The sequence below is a fragment of the Trichechus manatus genome, unplaced genomic scaffold (genome assembly GCF_000243295.1).
Source record: "Trichechus manatus latirostris isolate Lorelei unplaced genomic scaffold, TriManLat1.0 scaffold00031, whole genome shotgun sequence".
NCBI classification, from domain to species: domain Eukaryota; kingdom Metazoa; phylum Chordata; class Mammalia; order Sirenia; family Trichechidae; genus Trichechus; species Trichechus manatus.
The window spans coordinates 7,414,801-7,439,545 of NW_004443967.1; the positions used below are offsets into that span (position 1 = coordinate 7,414,801).

Consider the following 24,745-nt stretch of genomic DNA (forward strand, 5'->3'; position numbering starts at 1 on the left):
TCCTAGCTCTCTGCTAGAAAGCACAGACGCATCACTGTTGCCAGCCTCGGGCAGAAGCATGCACACACCGCTGTCTTTTATAACAGCCTCCCAGCTTCACCTCACTCTCCTACTCTTCATTCCCTTTGCCCTGATTCCTCTTCTTTTTAAATTTCAGTTTTCCTTGTATTATTTCTACCTTTGTGTGTCTCTTTAGATCTTTTTTGGCACAAGAATGGCTATGAACAAACATATCAATGGACAAATAAATATTCTTAAGGCTACTGAAAGCGCAACTATTTCTACTGTGGCATTAACTATAATAAGAAATAGCAAGTGATTAAAGAAGATGCAAAGTATATGTGGACTGAACTGTCTCCTTTGTAAGCTAGTGTTGGGATTAGAACAGAGAAGTGCCCAAAATAAACATATGCAAACACATACCTACACATATAACATCCAATTGCCTGATATGCTTTAGGTTTCTTTATTAAAAGGGCTACTATTTGCCTTTCTCCAAAAGGATATAAATTGCTATGTACTGACCTGTAGGAGAGCTGGCTGAGTTTAGATTTCTGACGTATTCTATACATTCTGACTCAGCACACTAAGGCCCTCTCCTTTGGAAGACTACTAAACAAGGGAACTTAATGTCTCATGGTAGAGCCAAAGCCCTACTCTCAAAGCTATGATGTGAAACTGGCTCAGTGGCAGACTCGCTCAGAGCACAGGGCAGGAGAACTGGCTGGTCTCCCTCTAAGTTGGGAGAACTGTGTCACAGTCTGTGGTTGCTATTTCCCCCTCCTGATGCTTAGCAACAGACTATGGGGTATGAGAAACCTGGAAGAAAAATTCATTTTAAAGGCAGGAAGAACATGACTGGGTGTTTACATAGCCCTCACACATGTCCTCAGACACATATACACACACACACACATGGATTATGGGAATATGCCCCAGAACTGTGATACAAATTATAATTAAATGAACAAAACCAGAGCAAAAATGTGCAACCAAGTTAACAACCAACTGACTAAATTAACCAAAGAGGTGACTTATGACCTCAACCAGGTATGCACTTTGATGTCAACACGGAGCACAGCCTGCTCACCTGAGGCTCAACTGAGGATTCGGCTCACCAAAGGATAAAAAAGCATTTTAATTTAAATTTCTTCAACTGTTTCTACTTATGTTTTTCTATAGCTAGATAAATATACATATAAAGAGGAAAAACACCATCTGTAAAAGAGATGAAAGAAACTAGTCATACCTGATTTTTAAAAATGACAGTGGGATGTGGCCATGTTAATGCTGGGAAGAAATTTCAAACCAACAGCATCCTTCAGTAAGGACTGCTTGAAATCCTTCTAAGGTCAGTGATGATGATGGGTATCTACTCTCCACAACTTACTGGCACATAATCTAAAGTCGCTCCATGATGAAAATGATTAAACGCGCATAGTATACCTTTAGAAAAATCACCCAGATATTGTTTTTAAGACTCTGTGATACAGACTTTCCTGACAAAGGACCTCAGAATGGTCTGGAAAGATCTACTCTGTTCCCAACAAACTTTTTACAGGTAGTCCCTGGCTTACGAGGTTGTTGGAATGACACCCCGTCCTAACTTGGTTCTGGCGTAAGTCGAAATACCTTTTTTTTTTAAGTTTTCATTATTATTGCCCTTTATTATCAATATCTTTATAAATGCAACCTTTGAACATCTGCCAGTGAACTTCTGAGAACGAGAGCGTTAGCAAATTACATACGGCAACACTGTAGGTCGTACATACAGGTATCCCCTGCTTTTCAAAAGTTTGCTTTAAGACACTTCACTTTTATGAAAGACCTACATTAGTACCTGTTTTGGATAACTGAAAGAAGACGATTTTCGCTTTTAAGAAAAAAAGGTGAAAAACGGAAACAGCACTCAGTGTTTTGCAACGAGCCATTAAAGGGACAGCACGCAGCCCAAGCAGCGGGAGTGGCGTCGCCAAGCTCCTTCCCCTAGAACTACACTCAGCATCTCAGCATCAAGCTGCCATAGCTTTGAACTGTGTCTGTGAGCATCTGTGCTTTATCTCAATTTATTTTGTGCATCTGTTAGCAAGATGTGTCCTAAGGTATCAGAAAAGCCTAAGAGAGCTCATAAGAGTTTTCGGTGTTACTTGGTATGATTTGGTAGGTTATTTTTTGGCTCTGGGAGCACTCAAAGTTTTCCCATATAAATTAATGGTAATTGCTTCTTCACTTTATGCCATTTTGGCTTACGCTGTACTTTCAGATAGTGGGGGGAAACCTGTATTACTAACAATAAGATGTACAAAAAAACCCAAAACAGACCATCGTAAATGTGGTTCGTTGCAACTCCAATATGTTGTAAGTCGGGGACTACCTGCACTGTTAAAAAAGAAGGGTAGGAAGGAGGAATTACTAGGTCACATGAGTCGGAGTCAACTCAGTGGCAACTGGGTTTTTAGTCAGAGCCCAAATATCCATCCTTTCTACTCAGGCCAAACTAGGCTGGATGAGTTCAGCCCTGTTGACCTAGACAATCAGAATTTCCACAGGGCTGACCAACTGCCAACAATACCGTGGAGATTAAGTTATTTAAGACTAGCCCAAATACAAAAGGATGCTGGAATTTTACTTAAATTCTTACCCTTCCAGAAAAGGAGGGAGATGGTTTCTTTTTCTTTTTGTGCAAGGGCACAAAGTATCCTTTTGCCTCACTCTGGCCATAAAATGCATCAACATTAGTTAGGAAAACTCTGTAGAGGACGAGACCTAATTTATATTTCCAAAACAAAAGGAAGAATAAATAGTCTTTTAGAGAAAACAGAAACATAAAGTTGGCAGCCCCTTTCAACTTTAAAATAGTAGAAGATGTGTAATTTTCTGTGCAAATAGGGTGAGGAGACAAGCCCCAGTAGTCTTCCCGTCTGGGACTAACTACTAATGGCACCCTGCCAGGGGCAAAAATATCCTCAAAAGTGAGGTGACAGGGAAACCACACAGGCGGAAAAGGGTGAGTAAATATTCTACGTCAAATACCTTTACATTAAATTAGTTTAAAACATTCTGTGATGGCGGTGAAGGACAGTAAGCAGCTTAGAAAAGAGCAAGAACATTTTCAAAATACAGTTACTAAGCAACTGTTGCCTGGTCCAGCTAACACATCTCACCAGATGGTTAACTTCTTACCCTAGAAATAATGGCTAACATTCTGTTGATGTGTGTGATGAAATACGGAACGATGAGTGTATGTAGCTGTCGATTCCTAAATATCTCGGGTGCGTGCCAGCAGATGGATGACAGGCACGTGGGGGAGAGTATTCGAAACATGGAACAAAATTCCTCAAATCAAGCATTTTATGGATTATTAAAAATGACTAGAGTTATCAACTCTCACACAATTACCCTATTAAAGAATGTCGAGCCTGAGGAAACAAACCCAAAATGTCAATAACCACACTTGACCCTTCATGGGAAACTGTTGGTACTTTTTAATAGGTTGTGGTGAGAAGAGTTCAAATCACAGCAAAACAGAACTCGTTTGAGTGAACCAGTGCAGTGTGTGGTCAGCATAACATATAGCAGTATTATTCAGTTAGGGAAAATGACAGTTGAAAAACATTACATCTTAATTCCACACGAATAAATGGATAAGTAACTGTAAAATCATCACTGGAAGAATATGGAAATAGCCAAGCATAACAAACCTACAGAAAGAGAATTATCTCCAAGCTTAGGAAGTACATTTACCTGCCTATCCACCTCTTCAAACCTACGCTTTAGCACACGTGCAAAAATAAAATACGACTGAAATTATTACTATCATTTTCTTTTGCCCTTAGGTGAGAAACACCTGACAGCTACATGCTGAGCCATGCTAACAAAAACTAAACCTTGCACATTCTTTAATAGTAAAATTACCATTACTGAATCATTGTCATAAAAAAACACATTCAAGTACATTACCACGTATTTTAAATAAACACCAATTTTGAAAGAATCAACTTTGAAAAGCTGCGTAAATGAAAAAAAAAAAAAAATCCCTGATTACATTTCTATTTATTCACTGTGGTAGCCTGAAACGTTGTATTTTTAGAGACTAACTACCACTTAATTTCTTTAAAAACACACACACACAAAATCCTGTGTAATGTAGAACGGCAGCGAAGCAAGAAAACTGCTTGTCACTTGTCTTCACTGTACATAAGAACTGTGGTAAAATATGGTACTTGTGGCACATTAGTACATGAGAAAACACAATTAACTCACAGCACAGAGCACATGGCTTACCAAGATAATACTGTACTGAATTGAATTCAAGGATTGGACTTGGGCATTCCCCTCAATTCTGCTTCAGGCCACCAGAGTATTCCCACCATAGCCCTTGGGAGGCTTTAGACAGGATCGATAGCATGTATTTTTCATCCCACAGTTAACAATGTGTGTAACTAACATTGACTATGGGACCACTAATTTGATGCCAGCTCCTGGATTTTCAGCTTATCTCAGTATCCCCAGGAAAGTCACTTGTATGCCACAAAGCCCAACAGTTCCCATGCTACTGCAATTTCTCCATCAAAAGTGGATCAGATCCAAAACAGAAGCTTCTTTGGGGACCTTTAAGTCACACTTAGTTTTGTTTGTCCAGTTATCCCACAAGTACCAAAAACGTTCAGTATTACATCTGATGAGTGGTATGCACATTATCTAAAAAGATACCAACATCTGGATTTTTTGTAACCCTTTTAAAAGAAGCCACACTTAATACAGTAACTAGGAAAAATCTTATCCCTATAAAGATCAAAACCAAAAACTACTTGTGTTGTTTTGCTAAATAGCTTACTTATGTTTATAGTTGAAATACATACTTATAAAGTGACATTTAAAAAGAATCTGTATTCTGAATAGAGTTACAAGAACAGAATGTCTATAGCCCTTGCCAATAGGCCAGAACTAATCATGTGCTTATTGTAAAGGACTTGCGAATACGTGGGCCTCCTGGTGTACAGATCAGCAGCTGGAGCTGTCTGTCTCTCTGATTTTTTCCATGCTGTCTTCTTTGCATTCTGGTTTAGTTTTGCCTTCATCCTCCTTGGGTTGAGCTGGATCTTTTTCAGCTACCTGATCTTTGGTTTCGGATGCATGTGTGGAAATAGGATCTAAAACTATAACTGGTCCAGCTTGTTCTTCACTGCCCACGTCTTTTCTCTTGCGTCCAGTGCTACTGGGAGGCCTATGGAACGAATAGTTAAACAAACAAAAAGCAGAGAGAGAAAATATTTGTCTTTCATATTCCTGGATTCATGCAAACATAAAAACCAACATGTGCTAAGTCTAACCAACATGCACAAAGTTTCTGTGAGATGCCAGCCATTAAAAAAAGAAAAAATGAAGCTATCAGATTACATATTAGGAGCACAAGGAAAGAAGAAAGAAGGCGAGAAAGTCAGAGCAATTAACTAAGGAAGTGTTAAAAAGCAAAATGCACCTACCTCCAAAATTACATGCTCTTCTCGGGAAGTGCAAAGCTCAGGGATACACTGAGCGTTCCTCTGCATGCGCCCAGCCTCCTGCCACGCCCTCACTTAGCGGGAAGGAGCCAGTTAACCCCCTTTCCTGTGCCCCAGGTTCAGGTGGCTGCAGATTAGCTCTGAGGAGACTGCCTCCATGAGGGGAAGTGACTCACCCTGATCACTGACGGACAGCTGCGAGATGTGCCAGCGGCTGCATTTACTGACTAGAAGAGAGCTGGTCAGGGCCGAGGAGGGGCAGTAGAGGGCAAGGGCAGATGGCAGAATCCAGAAAACAAGCTAAGCTGCTAAGTTACCACACATTTTTTTTGAAAAGGAGAATCAGATTTTTGAGAGATTTTATATTTAGGTGTAGTTTCTTTTTCCTTTCTGCTCTTCTGATGCAGGATGCTACTGCTTCTTCAGGTGAATGAGTAGCGGTTTTGTTGTGGAGACAGAGATGTCTCTAGAACACTCTTCTCTCACCACGTATCAGGAAATCAGGCTGTTGGCACCTCGTCCTTTCAGAAGTCATGGTCAGAGCCCACCATCTGAAGGTACTGGGCTGCTGGCCTGATGGCTGAAGGTTGAGGCAGCTGGAGCTGGCAGGGCTGCGGCTAGTCAGACTTGTCTGGTCTTCTCAGCCAACACTCGGATTCGGACTCTGCCCCAGAGGGCTGGATATTAAACATTCACCAGCACACCACCGTCCTACCTCTGGATGTCAGGACGCGTACTGGGGAACTGCTAGCCACTGTCTGTCCACTGCTCTACCAGCTCCTCACCGGGAGCCGATTTCTCGTATTCCCTGACCTGCAGGTCAGATCCCCCGGTTAGATACTCTCTGACCATCAAAAGTACTTCTCCCTTGCCGGACTTGGCACAACTGTCATTAAATACTGTCTCTTTAAATGGTAAGTCAGCATCCATGAGGCAGGGGCCGTTTAGTTTTGTCCACAGTTATATCCCTACCACTCAGCTCAGATCCTGGTGTTTGTGGAGTAAACAAAGGGGTGGATATTAATAACCTGTGAAAGGTTCAGAACGAATGGGGAGAAACGAAAGCTTTGGTGTGAGCAGGTCTGAAGGGCTCTCTTACACAATGAAAGCGACAGAATAAACCATCAACTAGTGACGGAAATGGCCTGCCTGACCAGCCCCAGGTACAAACACGTCAAAGCCAATGATCACATTTTGATTACTTTCTGACCAGTGCCATACCACTCCATCTTGCTATCAGGTTATACAAACTGTGTAGCTTGGCATCATCAGCAACACATAGCTCTGTCTGTCTTGGAGGTCGTAAAAGCAGAGATGCCCAGAAGCCTGGAAAGAAAGCTATGCTGTAGTAAGGACAGATTCCTTTATTTTTGCCTGGATTTCGTTGGAAAACACCATGACATTGTTCACCCACCCTGGCCAAGGAACCCTCCCTTCTAGACATCTGTTGCTATGTTTTGAGAATCAGTTTCTCACTGTAACACAACAGCCCCACCTGAAGTTGGATGCTATTTAAAAGCCATCCTTTCCCAAACACCATCTTCTCTGCCTGCCTTGCTCATGACTTGATGTAGTTTCCCCAGTGCTATCTGTTGTCTGACATTCTCTGACCCAGGAGACGCCTGGAAGACTGTACGCTTTAGGAGTTGATTAGAGAAGCAGAACACTATAAGAGATGTAAGGGAGTTAGTAAAGGAATGAGACCCTAGGCAATGGAGGGAGCTAATTAGGCAGTCTGCAACTGATGCTGGGCCTCAAGTCAGCAGTTCTGGCAGATGGGAAGGAAAGTGGGAGAGACCAAGAACAAACTAGAGCCTCATCTGTCTCTTGCCACCTCCAGTCCTGATGATGAAGATGATCTGCAGGATAGGCTGGAGCCCTTCCCCATGGAGCTATACACGTACATGGCCAAGGATCTGAAGAAGCTGAGGGAAGAGGCCCGGATGGAGCTGGAGGAACTGTGGGCCCAGCTGCTGCCATATGCCAAAAAGGAGAGTCAGCACATCAGCCACAAGGTGCGTGAGCTGGAACACGCCTACCCTACACTGACCTTCAGAGCATTAAAAAAAAAAGCTACTACTTCAGTTTCACCTTCTAAATCTCATGCAAACTTCTCTCGTGGCCAATCCTAACCTGGAAACATCTGAGTAGAGGAAATCTGGGAAATGAAATTCCAGCCTAACTGAATTGTTAATAGTTCAAAGCCAGTCCAGCTCACCATCTTGGGTCTGAGCCCACTGTTTCATATGCCAGCCAATCTACCTAAGCATGCAAAGGTGAAGTATTTATCTCATTCTAAGGTGAGCAACTTCCATCAACCCACATTGACCTTCATCACTTCTGTAGAGCTACCACAGATGTTCTCATGCCCAGGTGTGTCTGCAGGTGAAGGGTGGTGAACACATCCTAGAAAAAGCTCTCCTCATCAGCTGGTAGACTTCCAGAAAATGTTCTCAGGGCTCCACAAAGGCAATAAATACCTTCGTGAACTGGAAACTCAGAAATCTTAAAATGCTGGGCTGAACTGTCTTGGAATTGTCTCCTTGTAAAGAATTGTTCTTCTGTCCTGAAGTAACCTTCTCGACTGCAGATTAATCTATTACTAAGTCACCCAGAAGCTACAATCTGAGAAACTCTCTGTTGATTATCACTGAGCTGGGCACAGTGGGCAATTTCTCTGAATCTATGCACTCAGAGTCAGAATACCTGGCTTCTTTAGAGTAATGATCGCTGACTTGGAGTGCCATTGGTTTAAGGCTGAAAGGGACAAAGGCAATCATCTGGTCCTGCCTGTCCTTTGACAGAGGAGGAAAATGAGGCTTGGAAAGGGAAGAGGCTGGCCTACAATCACACAGCTCATCAGTGGCAGAGCCAGAACACAGATCAGAGACTCCTGGCTCCCCATTCCTGCCTTTCCCACAGCACCATGCAGTTCATGAAAGGCAATTTCTCCTAGGAACACGATGATGATGCTACAGGCTAATTTTGGCATGTTAAATGTTTTTTCTTTCTGAATCCCTGTTCTGAATCTATCTTGATTTGCTTCTTTGAGACCTGTAAATAAAAAGTATGTCCCTTCAAGCTGTTGTTTTTTGTTTTTTTTTTCCCCCTCTGTGACTTGTACCTCCTCCTGGTGTGACATCACTAGGCCCATTCCTAGTTCCCATGGGAAGCTGCCAAGGGCTTTTTCTGGAACAAAGGGCCTTCCTTCTAGACCTCATTCTGCTCCATTCCCATCACACAAGACAGCCAGAGGGTCCCGCCAGCGATAGTGCCAAGAACCCAGGCTCTTGCTTTAGGGAGCCATGTTGGCAGGTTCTAGAGGATTAAATCTACAGTTTGTCCCACAAGTAGAAATCCCAGAAGCTCAAATCCAATAGGAATTGCCATTACTCTGTTCAATATTCCCACTTTAATTCAACATCTAAGGACAATGGTCACAAACAAGGAATTAAAATTCAGTACTTATGAAAAGTAACGTCAGTTCTTCTCCTGTATGCTGTAAAATCTTCAAGTAAAACAAATTTTACGGGTGATATAAAGTTTAAGACTAAAATCACGGGATGTTCAGGCGGAAAGGGACCACAGCTGTGAGCTTGCCCAAACTCTTCATTTGCGAAGTTAAACAAGGGCACACAGCTTGTTAGTAGCAAATCCAGGACTAAAATTGTGGACTCTTGATTTCCTATCCAATACTGTTTTCCTACCACAACATGCTGCCTTGGCTGTATCTGACACTGGTGGTCATTTGTGGTCCATTCAAACGGATATTTTTCATGGGTGATTTTAGACCATGTGCTCAAAGGCTATTTCAAGACAAAACTAAAAGCGAGGATGGAAGAAAAACCATATTCCCACCTATGTCGCTCCACAAAGACTGCTGGCCATGTTCAAGTTGGGTTATAGAAAGGAGCTACTTCTCCCCACCTGCAGCACTGCCAGGATGTGGGGCTCGGGCAGGCGGGGCCGCTTGCCAGTGAAAGGGAAGACGTGACTCCAAGCCATACTGGTACCAGAAGAATCAGAACAATTGCAAATGGCTATGCCAAAGCTGAACTTGATAAAGGGACTCAGTGATTTCTTAGACTATGTGACAAGAGATGAAAACGCAGCATTCTAATTTTTAAAAAAGCACATCATTGTTTGCATTCAATGAAACTCCTTTCAAAATCAACTTTCCACTTTCCAATTATATTCAACAACGTTCTAGCTAACATTTCGGCTGCAATTCAAATTAACTAATGCTCAAAAGAGCCCTAATAGACTTGGTTCTGAGCTCAATTGAATACAATCAAAGCTCATGAAACGAAGGGGGAAATGCTTATTTCATGCAAATTCTGCGTATCACTCAAGCTTAATTTTACTGATAATATAAAGGTGGGACATTTTGAACATTACAGTGAATGAAACTTTTAAGCAGTGAGAGTTATTTTATAAAATGCTACCTCTGAAAAGCTGATTGCCAAACAGTATAAAAATGGTTTGAGGCATAAATGCCAAGTTCATTTCTATTTCACTTCTGAGGTAACTATCTTTCAAATCGCAACAGCTGGACTATTTAACGCAATCTGGTGAATCAAAGTATAGTTCTTCTCTGGTCTCCCAGTGGGATGTCTGCATTAGTCTGTGGCAGCCATCCAATAAATGACGCACAGCCCGACGGTCTGAACTCTGTTTCATTTACAATAAAAATGGATAAAGCTGCAATCATATTTACCACCTTCAAAGACAGAAAGCAGAAAGACTTAAATTTGTCTTTATAAAGTAGTTTCCTGGGAAAACTCCAAAAAGGAAGTCACTTTTGTATTTTCTCCAGTGAAAAAATAAGGTCTTACTTTTCTCCCCCCGCCCCCGCCCCCCGCCAGGCCCTTTACATACTTTCTACAGCAGTGGAATAGTAGCGGCGTTACAGCAGAGGTAGTTTTTGTTGTTTCTCTCAGAAAACATATTTTTCAGGAGCTGTTCATACACTTGCCCCAAACTCCACAAAATAAAGTTTCAAACATTAGGTGAAACTTTCTATATTACTATTAATTCTAATAATTTTAAATAGAAATAGAGCAAAGTTCATTTCTTTGGTTTTGTATACTTTTGAAGCTCCATTTTAGCTCAACAAAAAAGTTTGTCAGTTTGGGTTTCTTCTATTTGAGGGAAAAACAGATATAATTTTTAATTACGAAAAACAACACCGTTAAACAACAGAATACCACCTAGGTTGAAAATTGGACACCGGCCTCTAGATACTGACTTGCCCTCAAGATTAACAAGAAGAATTCCTTTTTACCATGTGGAACAATGGCTGGGCAAAGCTCTCTGTGTCCACACTTAGCAATATTTCCTTGAGTTGAGTGACTGCAGCCCAGACATCCTAGTACACAATTACATCTGTGACAACGGTGGATACCTTGAAGCCCGTACCAGTCTTTCATTCTTCCAGTGTAAGCTGGACTGCAGACATTTACATCTTCCAAAACACACTGGCAAAGGGAGATGCAGGACACTGGACCATTCTCTCCAGCAAAATCAACGCTGGTAACTCACAGATCGCAACTGGTTTTAGCTCCAGCAAAGGTCCTGCAGTGTGTGTGACATCTTTTCCTATGCCACTCTGTTAGCTTTCTGTTATTCTGCTCAACTTTATGTCACCATGGAAAATCCATTCAGATTTCAGCCATTAAAAGCCCAGTGTTATTTAAAAGACGTATTTTAAGAGGCATAAAGTCTCCCAAAAAATTCACCCTATATCATACTGGCTCCTCATAAAAAGCTGCTGTGCTCAAAAATGCTTACATTTTCATTCTAACTTTTCAGGACAATGGTTTTAAAAAATATTTTAAGTTGTTTCTTTAAATTTACTGTATCATATACTTTAAATTGTCTTTTAAGATGGAAAGTCACAAAGAATTCCGTTTGCTACTTTTCACACAGTTATATGAAAAAGTATAATTCAAACGAAGTGCGTGTATCGGGTTTCCGAAGTTAGGTCAGTTTATCCTTAGATCTCAAGTTGTGTTTACATTTCAGGCAGCTACTTCTACTTGAATAAATCACCAAACTCCCCGCTACTCCCTATACACAAATAATAAAAAACACCAACACTGCAGGCTATCGAAAGATGGTTAAAACAACAAAAAATACAAAGCACCAAAAGCAAATTTGTTCTCTATACAGAAGTGATGTCTTTTATGCAAAGTCTCTTAAAAATCATAGCTGCTTGCCATTGGAAGCAACCGTTAGAAAGCAATTAATTCTTTTAATTCTTTGAGAGACTTGAGAATGACTCAACAGCATTTGACAGTCATTTTTACACTAGGTGTAATGCACCCTCAACAATTCATCTGGGAGAAGTTGCTCTCTGTACCACAGCTGGGGACACTCGTAAGACAATACTGACAGGCTGATCTTCTGGGCCATCCGCAGGGTAACTCCTTGGGGGACACTAACTGAGGGGATCTCAACTTCCAGAACATCCAGTTGTTCTGCTAATTTTGTTGTTAAAACTTAATTGTCCGTGTACAGGGTGCACACGGAGAACCTTTGTGGCAGTGCTTTGCCGAGGCAGAGCTGTTTCCTGCAGCGTCAGTACACAATTCAGCAGTACTAAGATTACAGCTGAGAGCAGGGCAAATCCTTTAATTGTATAAGAGCATCAGATTAAGCAGTAACTTCCATGCAGTTCATTCTGCTAGCTAGTAGACTCCTCTCAGAAAAAGTATAGGGAAGGTGCACCCCCACACACACCACTGAGCGACACACACATGCAGACACATACAGAAAGAAAGGAAGGAGATGAGGAAATGGTGAAGGTGGGAATCACAGGAAGAAAACCTACCCTTCCTACCACAGGGGCTGAAAGAACTTCCCTGCTCTCCATCTGAAGAAAATGTTGACCCAAACCTCTCTTATGGAACGGTGATGGCCAACCAAATTAACCTCCAGTTGAGAGCAACGCCTGCGAGAATAATCTTATGCCGAGTTTCCCCAAAAGTAAGTTAAGAATCTCAATTTCTACTTGGTAACATATTTCAAAACCTCAGATTCTCCAGCTCTGGTAAAACTAATCAGCACTTTCCAATCAAATTTTTCTACATTAGTTTCACACTAGAAATAATGAAATAAAATTGGAGAGACCAACTAGAGGTCAAACGATGAAAACGAACCTTCCTTTTAATTCGAAACCTGAAAGGCAATTAGATTTTTTTTTTTCCTTTATAGACACTATAGACACTTTATATTCACACTAACCAGGAGACATCTAAAATTTTATCTTTTATCAACTACTCTTTGGTATTCAGTTTATGGCCCAAACAAAATGAACTGTTACAAAAATAAACCTGAGTAGGGCCAAAGGTTACATGTATTTAGAGACACCACAGATCTAGAAATTAAATGCAAATTGAAATAAAAATGGTTTTGACTCGTAATGGACATTTTTCTATTGAAATCAAAGTCCTGTAATTGCTATGTGGGTTTTTAAAAAATTCTTCCAGGACAGAATGTGACCTGTTTTGGCCCCCAAAATACAAAAGCAAGTTAACTGCCTGTCTGGTAGTTAAAATTGAATTTTAAAAGAGCTTGATAAAGCTTATAGTTTGGGAGGTAGTACGGGATTGAAGAGAAAAACATGACGAATTAGAGAAGCAGTTCCTGGAAAAGTCTGTGGCCACTGAGACTTAAAGGAATCTTTGAGAATGAAGATGAGGACACAGCTATGAAATTACTGTGAATCACGCCAATTACAGACAATGGAACCTAAGTTCCCTTTCAAATGGATTCTCCCTTTGGAAGCAAGGTTTCATAAAAGTTACTAGATGAAATGAAAAATCATCTTGGAAGTTGACTGCTTTGTTTAATTGAAATTGTTGGAAGGATATTCACCTTTCTGAAAGTGATTAATAGAAGAAGTGAACATGAATGAACAAAACTCAATACAGACAAGCAGAGCCATTTCTAGATGAGACCATTCAGAGAAGAAAAGCAAGACGGCAAGAACACAAGATACTCTTGAGCATCCGCCTGACTGTGCTGCAGAAATATCTTCAGATCTGGTCACCTCCTCCTCTTTTATACTGAATGACACACTTCTCCCGACTCTTCATAATAGAGATGTTCTAAAACACGGTGACCCATGAACACTTACGCACTGATAGTTAGAGCACCTCAAAGAGCTATAGCATAGTAAAGTGGATATGATAATAAAGTTTATTTTGGGCTCTAGAGTACATGTTTTTAAAACTGGACTCACAGATAGCGATTCACCTTAATATATTATCATTTAGCAAAGCATCTTTCTAATCCAATGGTTACAGTCAGATAGTTTCAAGGTGTTGAACTTCTGGGAGTAAATGATTCTTCACCATGTTTGAAATGTCCATGAAAATAAAACTAGGGCAGAAGCCTGAAGTAGCTTAGGCTGGTGTTCTGATATGCTAATTTCCAAGCTTTACTTGTGAAGCACGCCTTTTTATTGAACATTGTGCATATAAAACATTAAAATGATTTCTTTCCAACTATTCTTTAAGAATTTTTGCTGATTCAGATTGGTCATGCTTTTCAGAATTCTTGACGTTTTACTGGGAAACATTTTCTTCCCTTGGCAAGAGACCTTTTTATTGCTTAGGTTAGCCATGGGAAGATGAGGGTAAAAACAAGAGATGACACTACCCATATATGGTATGCAGGTTCAGAGAAACAAGATGTGGGGATCATAGGGCCAACTTAAAAATCACTGCTTCCTACAGAAGAAATCTTCTGGTCATTCTCTTTGCTCCCATTCTTTAAGTTCTTAATAACTTAATGCAGTATTCTATAGTTCAAAAAAGCATGGGCTTTGGATATAGAATAGCAAGGGTTCAAACAAAATCTAGTGATTAGGAGTATACTTTTGGGCAAACTGTTTAGCTCACTGAGCCTCAGTTTTCTCATCTGTAAAATGGGGATACTGTTCACTTTATAGGGTTTATAGAATTAATAAAATTAACATCAATAGTATTTGGCTTAATAAATGTTAGTGAAATACAATAACAACAACAAAGCTTCATGGAAGCAAATTCCAAAACCTTCAATGTCCAAACTGGAAACTAGTTCCACTACTTACAGCCTCCATTTATAAATCCAACATATATATCCTGCCTATTGCCAATTTAAGCACACTTCCCCTCGGATGGGTATTATTTTAATATGAATATACACTGATGAAGGGTAATATAAAATATTAACTAAAAAAAAGAGAAAAACATACGTAATGAAATGTCACAGGTTTTTCTCCCTAAAATGTTTTCCCAACTTACCTGGGATGGATAATGGAGCTAATGTGTTTCAGGTACCTAGCAGAGGATTAAAATGGAAGACAACCTGACCCACATCTAGGCGTATTGGTTTTCCTTATTTATTATTCAACTTATATTTCTGTTTCTAGAATGTTCGTTCTCTAGTTACCCATTAATTAACGCCTCAGACGGTATAAATCTGGGACTAGTCAAGCTCACCGGAGGGAAAGAAGAAAGGTTAGGCAACTACATGCTTCACCTTGACTCTACTATACAGCACTCTTCTGTATATTGTGGTTGGGAGGTAGGTCAAATGTCTCACGTCACATTTAAAAGAAATATCTGTAGAGGTGGAAAACCAATGGCTATTTCCAAAAAACAGAATCCACTTTCAGAAGCCCAAATCACTAGGAAACATACATTGAATATAGAGTGGTGACTATATTGGATGATAGCGTTCTTTTATCAAAATAAGTACTGACACTAGTTCTCTTATATGACAAGGAGGGTGGCTCTGAAGACAGTCGTACTTCTCACCGACTTCCTCCACTCCAAAATAGACAGACAGAAGGGACTGCCCAATTTATTTCCCTTGTGATCAGGTATCTCTAATCCAAAGTAAAAAAAGCATTTGGGGCAATAGTGACATAGAATAAGTATCTCGACCCTTAAGAGTAATACTCTGAAACATAATCATTTTGATTTGGACTTGTAAGTTCTGATGTTTTAAAAAAATTAATTATTTTACATTTCTGAGTTTATGTATGTTTTACTATAAATCTATGCTGAGAGACATGCTGTAGGTAGAAAATATGTACTTACTTCACTGTACCTTATCCTACCTGTACACACCTCTTACCAAGCAACCACATTCATTAGGAATTAGGAAACAAGGGATTCTAGAGCTGAAAAGGACTCTAGAGAGTATCTAATCTAAACGTGTCAACTTTAGATTTAAAAAACTTAAATACAAACCAAAAGAAAACAAAACAGAGCGGTTAAATGACCTGCCAAGGCCATCTGGCCTATTCAACATTTCAGGTGTCCTGTATCTTAACTTTCAACCCTGACTTTTGTCCTTGCTTATCCAGTAATGTCCCAGCATGATAATTTTAACGTAGGAGAGGAATTTATTGAAATACTTTTCATACGTTATCTAATTTTACATGACGACCATCATTTTACACATGAGGAAAAAGACTCCTAGATTAAATAACTTGCCCAAGGCCACAAGGATAGTTAAGTGGTAGATCCAAGATCTGAACTTAGTCTGTCTGACTGCAGGCCAGTTCTGGAAATAACGGGATGATGCTAGCCACTCTGTGTCTACATGGAAAGGCGCCAGTTTAGGACACTGTTCACACTGTGTTTCCTTGTTACTCCCCATTCCCGTCTGTACGTTCTTACTGATGAAAATACAAACCGTTCTTGTCTTTCTGACCCTGTGCAGCACTTGGTGTACCTATTTCCAGGTACTGTAGCTGTCTGAAAGTAATAAAATAGAAGGTTCTAAAATTTCTGTGATTTTTCTCTATTTTATTTCAACCACACTACCCATTGATTAGCTTGAATCAACGAGTTGTACCATATTTGAACACTGTCAGATGAATCTAGATCAACAGGAAAGAGCATGAAAGCAAAAATCGGGTTTACACTGTTCATTTGCTTGGCCAGCTCTTTATCCCTAATAGCATAAAGGAAGATTCCCAGCATCATGCCTGTCTGAATTATAACCAATCAGAATTAATGAAATTCAAATTCACTGTCAGAGTTAACATATTATGACTAAGTAGTGTATATTTGTTAATAATAAATAACAGGATGCAAAGTATTAAAGCTATTATTAAAATAGAAATAGAAACAATTAGGCTTCCTCAAGCTCTGATTATCTTTTCTTTTTCTTCTTTTTTCTTAAATAAACACCTGGCTTTGTTTAGGCTGGTGACAAGAAGGCTAACTTTAATTACATCTTGCAATTAAGTTATTAAAAGCACCTCAGCGTTCCTGCCTTCTCAAAGGTCCCTAGGAAATAAATCGGTAAATCTCTGACTCTATAACTTGCCAGACAGGAGTTTCTGTAATTATTTGGACAACACACATATGTTGATTTTAGGAATTAAAAGACAAAAAAAAAAAAAAAACTTTCCAGGGCTAGCTTGGTGTTAGTGAAGATCTTATGCAGACATCTTTCCTTCTACCCTTTCATGTAAAATCTTTTTTAGTAGGTTAGCAAACTTTCCTGTCCATCTGAGGCCAACCAAGTGAGCATAGCTGAATGTTTTTTTCACAGCTGAGTATTCTGTTGTCTCTGATAACTGTATCTTGTGTAGGTACAAAGATGCAGATGAAAGATTGAGCTGAATGTAAATGACTCCTGAGCACCTAAAAATATTGTTTAAAAAACAAATAAGCAAATCAAACAACTAACAAACAAAAACTTCTAATATCTAGAAGTGTATGTATGACTGTTGAATTAAGGGGGGAATGTCGGTTAACTGAATATTCTGATTAAGGTTCGACTGTTGTATTGATACTAAAAATGTGTTCGTTCATTCAGCAAGTATTTAATGAGAGCCTACCATATGCCAAGCATTGTTCCAGGTGTTTGAGATACACCAGTGAACAAGACAAACCCTTCCCCACACTGGGCTTTCACCTAGCAGGGGGAGGCAGATGATGACCAACAGATATAATAAAGAAAGTCTGCAGTGCGCTGGAAGATGACAGCTGCTGTGGGGAAAATGGAGTACAGTTTAGGGAAGGGATGCTTGCCAATTTTAAAAACAGCGGTCAGGATAGGCCTCATTGAGATGACATCTGAGCAAAGAATCGATGGAGGTGAGGGAGGAAGCCATGAAGCTATGGGGGCGGGGGGTGGGGGGCAGAGCGTATTAGGCAGAGGAAACAGGGAAAGCAAAGGCCTATAGTGGAAAGGTACCTGGCCAAAGAGGCCAAGGTGGGGTGGGGGAGGGAAGTCAGAGTGGTAGGAGCTCTGTGTGTGTGTGTGTGTGTGTGTGTGTGTGTGTGTGTGTGCAACAGTGTATGTATTAGAGGCTGTTGTGACTGGTGTGTGTGTGTGTCAGAGCAATAGTGTATGTATCAGTGACTGTTGTATGTATGTGTGTGTGTGTGTGTGTCAGGGCAATAGCATATGTATTAGAGGCTGCTGTGACTGGTGTGTGTGTGTGTGTGTGTGTGTGTGTGTGTGTCAGGGCAATAGCGTACGTATTAGAGGCTGCTGTGACTGGTGTGTGTGTGTGTGTGTGTGTGTGTCAGGAAAATAGCGTACGTATTAGAGGCTGCTGTGACTGGTCTGTGTCAGGGCAATAGCGTACGTATTAGAGGCTGCTGTGACTGGTCTGTGTCAGGGCAACAGCGTACGTATTAGAGGCTGCTGTGACTGGTGTGTATGTGTGTATGTGTCAGGAAAATAGCGTATGTATTAGAGGCTGCTGTGACTGGTGTGTGTGTGTGTGTCAGGGCAATAGTGTACGTATTAGAGGCTGTTGTAACTGTTGTGTGTGTGTGTGTGTGTGTGTGAGGGCAACAGCATATGTATTAGAGGCTGTTGTGACTGTTGTGTGTATGTGTGCGTGTGTGTCAGGGCAATAGCGTACATATTAGAGGCTGTTGTGACTGTTGTGTGTGTGTGTGTGTGTGTGTGTGTCAGGGCAACAGCATATGTATTAGAGGCTGTTGTAACTGGTGTGTGTGTGTCAGGGCAATAGCGTACATATTAGAGGCTGTTGTGACTGTGTGTGTGTGTATGTGTGTGTGTCAGGGCAACAGCACACGTATTAGAGGCTGCTGTGACTGGAGTCCTCCCCGACTTGACTCCTTCCCAACGAGAGCTGACAGCGATGCTCACCTGAAAGCCTCTGACGGTGTCACCACAGGTCAAAATAAAGGGGCAACAACTAGAGTGCATGGACAGTTTTAAACAGCAAAGGAAACATTTCACTTTTTAACTGCTGACCTGATGTCAAAGTGCACTGACAATTCAGGTCTACAAGGTAAGACAATGTTGCTGTCTTCACCTTCTCTGTGGACCGATTAGTCAAGACCAGTCAGAAACAGCCTTGAAAATAACCCTTGTCACTCCTAGCAGCTAGGCCAGCTTCAGGGGGTCCTGATAAATGAGTTTTTAAATAACATGAGTTTTTACTTTTAAAGCGTTCCTATAACTACATTAAAACTTCCTTTAGTCATTCAAAGGCTGTTTAAACATAAATGAATGAAGTCTGCCTATCTGGGAAGTGAATAATTACCATGCACACATACAAAATTCTCAGATTCATTTGGATAGTCTAATTGTACTTAAGAAACAGATTTTGCAAAAAGGGACTCTTATTTGCTAAATGACTGTCAATATGAAATACATGGCATTAGTTATTCCAGCTAAAGAATGTCAAGAACTGAATAATCATGCATTAGGTTGCAAAGTTTAAAAGTTAATACAGCAGCACACAGTATTTGTATTAGTGCTTTAAGTAGATAAATTAAATTGAAATGTGTCTCTTAAGCAGTCATTGAACAAGCAAGATGAGAAATAAATTGAGCTTCACATAGGCCTATATGGCATCTAACAACTGTGTCTGTCAACACACAGATCCTTTTCACTGTCAATTCAACACACATTTTGCAGACCTTGGGCCTGCAATTATTTCATTTCCTTTCTTGGAAATGTAATTTCCACTTACTTTTGGAGAATAAAAGGCAGACAAAAGGAGGAAGGAGTTGCAGTATTTTCTGATTAAGATTATCGGTGTAAAATGGTAAAGGGAAAAAAAATCTATACACACATACTGAAGCATTTCTCAGAATCAAACTTGTCTCAGTCAAATTGCTTTTGTGTCTGGATATTGGTTCAAATGCAGCCAGACTGCTGATGTCAAATTAGGTGTTAAACAAATTTAATAGGAAAGATGAAGAATGAATATAGATCATCTTTCTGTTAGAACTGTTCAAATGGCTCCAGTCAAAAGAAAGGAAACACATGACCGCAGGAGAGAATGTGCTTTTAAACACAATGAAATTAGATAAAACTGTAAGTCAGCAAAGAAGGCCATTCATTCGCAGAGAGAAAAAAAAAAAAAGAAAAAAGAAAAAACCTTAATAGTACCAATGAGAGAAATATAAGAGTGGGAAAAAGTACCAGTTGGCAAAAATAGATCCAAATTTAATTTCAACTTCGTTTGTCCAGGTTTCACCCTTTCTGCTTAGAAAGCAAGAGCTACAAAAAAAGGGGTTCTTTCTCTCCTGATAGAACAGGAAATCAGAGGTTTAATTAACGATGATTACAATATTCGGCTGATCTGATTTGTCTCACCTCTTCCTTTTCTTCAAGTGACAAACCAGTTGACATCCTGGCAAGGGAACTAAAGCAAAGCAGTAAGACTAATTTCAAAAAGAGCCTGCTTGCCATTGTTATAAAACAAATTGATCCTCCAGCAGATCTGTCTAAAACACAGTGAGGAGCAGGAATAACTCTTTGGCAATCAAAGTGCCGCTGTAAAGATTCAAGTCTATACAGGTAAGTCCACACAGTAACATGCTTTCTTCCTCAGGATCAAGCAATATGAACGCACATTTTTAACTGAGGACCAGAAAATGAGGTTGTAAAAACGTACCCTTCAAAGTGGCCTCTGAAAGATCTAGTATCATCTTGGGGTGCTCATGAACCATTAAGAGGGATGATCTAAACATTTGATCTTGAAAGAATGATTAAGTGTCTTCTGATGCAAAATAAATATGGCCAATTCTTTGTGTAGAAAAAGAACCTAATTACCAAAGCAGTTTGGGGGAAGGAATTCTCTTTATACATGGTGTCTGCTTTGAATGTGAATGAGATCTCTAGGCTAGGGGCCTAGAATCAAAAGTTGGCTCATCAGTTGAAGGAAGGAGAGTATTTACTGGCTGACCAAACCAATCCCTCTCCAAAGAGAAACAAACCAAAGTAACACACAAGTTAGTCATCACAGATTCTTCTACACACTACTTAATAAAGAGGCGTCGTTACTTACTGAAACGTAACCTTGGAACTTGTGCATCCTTCCAATTTACGGGGCCCTTCACCTGGCTCAGGTGTTGGGGGGGACGGGCTGTTGAATTCTGCCTCCAGAGTTTTCTTGTTCAAGGCTGTTTTTGTTACACTGGATACAGAACCCAACACCGGCATGGATTTGGACTCTGAGGTGGCTAATATCCCGGTTGGACCTTAAAACCAAACACATACCTCAAGTTTAATAATTCCGTGTGATGCTTATTAATAGGGTACTGAAAAACAGATTAGCTGAAAAATCCCTCAGGAAGTGAAAAGGCCAAGTTTGTTAAAATTTCAAGAGCATGCTGAAAAATGTTCCTATTGGACATCTGCTCTGCTTCGGGGGTACTACTGCTTTTCAGTGCACTGTGACCACGCTGAAGAATTGTGTATAGACCTTTAAGAAAACCACAAAATCCTGGGCCGTGGTTCTGTCACCTACTGGGGTCCTTAGTAAAACTGGAACTGTGAAAACTCTTTTCTTCTCACAGAGTATGGCTTTCTGACACCCTACTTGAACCATATGGCCTCTCAAGAGTTAATTCTTCCCAAAACTCAGCTCCTCATTTTCAACAGAAAACAGAAAGAAGTCAAAAGCCTCTCTTAAAAGGCTCAGGAAGGTTTCTTGAGCATTCAACAGCTTTTATGAACATTTTCATTTTAATGTGAATGAGAAGTAAGCGGATTTATTTCCTCTTAAAAAGCAGATATAGGATTATACAAATTAAGTGGCAAAGAGTTTGGCTGTTTACCTTTTGGATTTTTCTGCTCTTTTTGGATTAAAAAAAACCATAAATGGGCTTGTTACTGAAATTATTGGCATACCAATATAAAAATTCTGGGCACTGAAGCTAAGAACCATCATGACTTTTTTTTTTTCCTATCATTATATAGAAAGAGTCTCTCCTGAGCAGTTTTTCTCAAAAGCAAGATCCTAGTATGTCTTTCTTAGAACTTCAGTAGGAACCTTTTTAAAACAAAGAGATTTATGAAATAAGTCATAGATGTGCAAATAAAATGGGAACTTCTTAAAAATGAAGCTAGAAGACAATTTTGAAAGGTACCACTAAGAAGAGGGCAATATCTGGGGATTGCTTTACCCTTAGGAAATGTCAGATTATCTTCCCAGATGGAAAGTTCTGATAGGTACAGTCCAAAATGTTAGTTAATCCCTGATCATTAATATTAAGCAATGGAATTTTATTCTTACATTTAAATATGAATATGTTGATATACTATAACAGCATAACATGTCCACTCCAAAATGAAGTTCTAATTTGAAAAACCTACCTATGAGGGGCTGGGAAATTACTCCACTATTCTGTTGGACACCACCTTCAGCCTGACTCCACTGGAAAATACAGATCCCCTGTGGTCTAGTGGAAAGCCCCAGCCCATAAAGCATTATTGTCTGTCTTCCTCATTATTCATTTCATCTATACCATCCAGGCAGACAAGTTTGCAATTATTATCGAATATTCTGGTTTAAAAGGCCTTTCCCTCCCAGCTATGCTAAGCCCCAGGCTGCATGGGGATGTGGGAGTAAAGAGAAAAGGGCAGAAAGATCAAGAAAGAAAGTTCCTGAAAATATAAACATGAAGCTGAGTTCAAGATTTGCTTCAGATCAGTTCTGTTTTGCCCTGGAGTAATTGCTGACCACCACACTAGACACCTTTAAACGACCTGTCCTTGTCGGGAACAAGATTTGTTTCTGAATACACCAATGCCTGCTGCTTGTTCCGAGACTGAGGCCACAGTGAAAAGGAGGGAGAGTGGGTGAGCTGAGCCAGAGTTCTTACTTTTCTTACATACAAAAAGAAATAAGAAAAAAAATACAATATTTAAGATTATTATTATTACTGTATCCTATTTAAGCCACTCAATGTTTTCCAAGAGGCGCCAGTCACTCTTTGAAATGTCAGTTTGGTAGGCCATAAGGCTAGGTATAACAAGGGAATATCAGTTAGGCCCACAGGAAGAATTCTAAGGATAAGATGCTCCCGGGCCCCTGGAGGAGAAACCCACTAATCTGGGATCTGAGTTCTGCAAACCTCAGGCTCCTCCCTTTGTTACCCTTAAAATGCTTCCTTTCTTTGCTTGTGACCTCACATTTCGGCTATCCCATAAGCCTTTGTGTGCAGAAGAAAAGTCTCAGAGATTCAAGTATACCTGAGACACAAACCTACCAAACTCTTTCTCTCTGTAATTTGCCTCCCATCAGCTTCTTCCTTACTTTGTTTTCTAGGAATTCGCACTACTGCCCTTTGTCATTCCGTGACCTTCATAAAAAGATTCACGTGGTAAATACCTCTTCAAGTTTGATGCTAAGAAATATTTGTACCACCTAAAATAATGGTATTTCTTTTATTAGATAATGTTTGTTTCTTTTTTTTTCTTTTGCCTTGGCTCCTAGGAAGCTCAAAAGAAAATTTCTGCTCAATTACAAGTCATTCCTCTTAGTATGTTTCCCCTCCACTCCATCAATTACAGTTGTTATTTCTCTATTCATGTTCTATTGAATTTATAACTTTTATTCTAATTTCCCTCAAATGATACACTGAATATGTGTATACTGGTGGAATATAATAAATAAAATGAAAGAGCCTCACCATGCCTATAAATGTACGCCTATTTTTACCCACTCTCTGAAATATTCAAATTTCTGCAAGGAAAGTATTTTCTTCTTTTTCTCACTGAAATCTAACTCTGAAACAGTAAATGGTGCAGTTTTCGAACAAGTTCACGAGTATGAATGTTTCTGAAGGGGAAAAAAAAGTCAGTGGCAAAATACAAAATGTAAATGACATTGCACTAAAATGGCACCTACAAAGTCCTAAATAATAATGACACCTACATGGGTAGGCATCTCCTTAAGGAAGAAATGATGGAAAGGATAACTCAAGCACTGGTTAAATAACAAAATGAATGAGTCATTATGGAGGGTTAGTAAATGCTTACAAAGCAATCTTAAGAAAAAGTCTCTGGGACTATACAGCACCCCTTAATTTTCCTGAGATGTGACTACTTTTCTAAAGGGGAAAATCCTTGTAGGATTTTAACAAACTAAAAACTAAGTATCTGAATTATTTGAAGAAGAAAATGAAGGCTACATCTTTTAGTAAAAAAAGAGTTTGGCTGGTATTATGCTGCCACTGATTCATGGATATTGACTCAATTGTATGAAGAAATCCCTACTTGAAACCAGAGCTTGATTATCAAAGACCTAAATCCATGAGTCAATATTTTGCAGATTTCGACTGTTAAGGTGGACTGACTACAGCTGACTAAACAATGAAGGGAAGAGTTTGTGTGAACTGAGTCTAAAAGATTCATACTATTAGCTATGGCTGCTGTCTAATTTAAATTTTATGGTAGTTTTTCAAAGTCAGCCTCCTACCTGGCCAGAAACATCATAAAGGTTTCTGCTAATTTCTGTGACTAAGCCTGTAAAACAAAACAAAAACTGAAGTCATACAAGGTTAGTTCTGAAATAGATTTGGAGACAATAAAGTAAATGGATATGAAAAGTAAAGCTGATTTCTCTGCATTTGTAACTGATGTGTAATTATTCCTTTTACTACTAATAATTCATTACCATTCATTGTGTGCTTACTTTGTGCCAGGCACAGGGCTAAATACTTTCACATACTGAGTTATTTAATCCTTACAATAATCCTATGAGGTAGATGCTTTTATTAGCCTTACTTTATAGATGAAGAAACTGAGGCACAGAGAGGTTGAGTAATCTGCTGAAGGGGAAGTAGCTGGTAAATGGCAGAGCCAGGATTCAAACTCAAGCTGTCTGGTTCCAGAGCCTGTACTCAATGCTGTATTGTTGCCAAAGCCCATGCTGAACGTCTTTACATAAGAGCATCTTGTAATAAACAAACCACACTATAAAAGCCACAAATAAATAAGTAAACAAACAT

The 24,745-nt window shown here is 39.8% G+C and overlaps 1 protein-coding gene across 3 annotated transcripts in view; it reads right to left on the reverse strand.

Moving 5' to 3' along the window:
- Positions 1-4,015: 4,015 nt before the first annotated feature.
- Positions 4,016-24,745, reverse strand: part of SHTN1 (shootin 1) — a 99,067-nt gene continuing 78,337 nt past the window's right edge. For 2 of the 3 annotated variants that reach the window (XM_004374878.3, XM_023729984.1), the window contains 2 exons: positions 20,797-20,989; positions 4,016-5,227 (listed from right to left, as the gene is read on the reverse strand). In XM_004374878.3, the coding sequence (XP_004374935.2) occupies positions 5,005-5,227; positions 20,797-20,989 (416 nt within the window). In that variant the 3' untranslated portion in view covers positions 4,016-5,004. The remainder of the gene's footprint in view (positions 5,228-20,796; positions 20,990-24,745) is intronic. The other variant, XM_023729986.1, reaches the window with a different exon arrangement.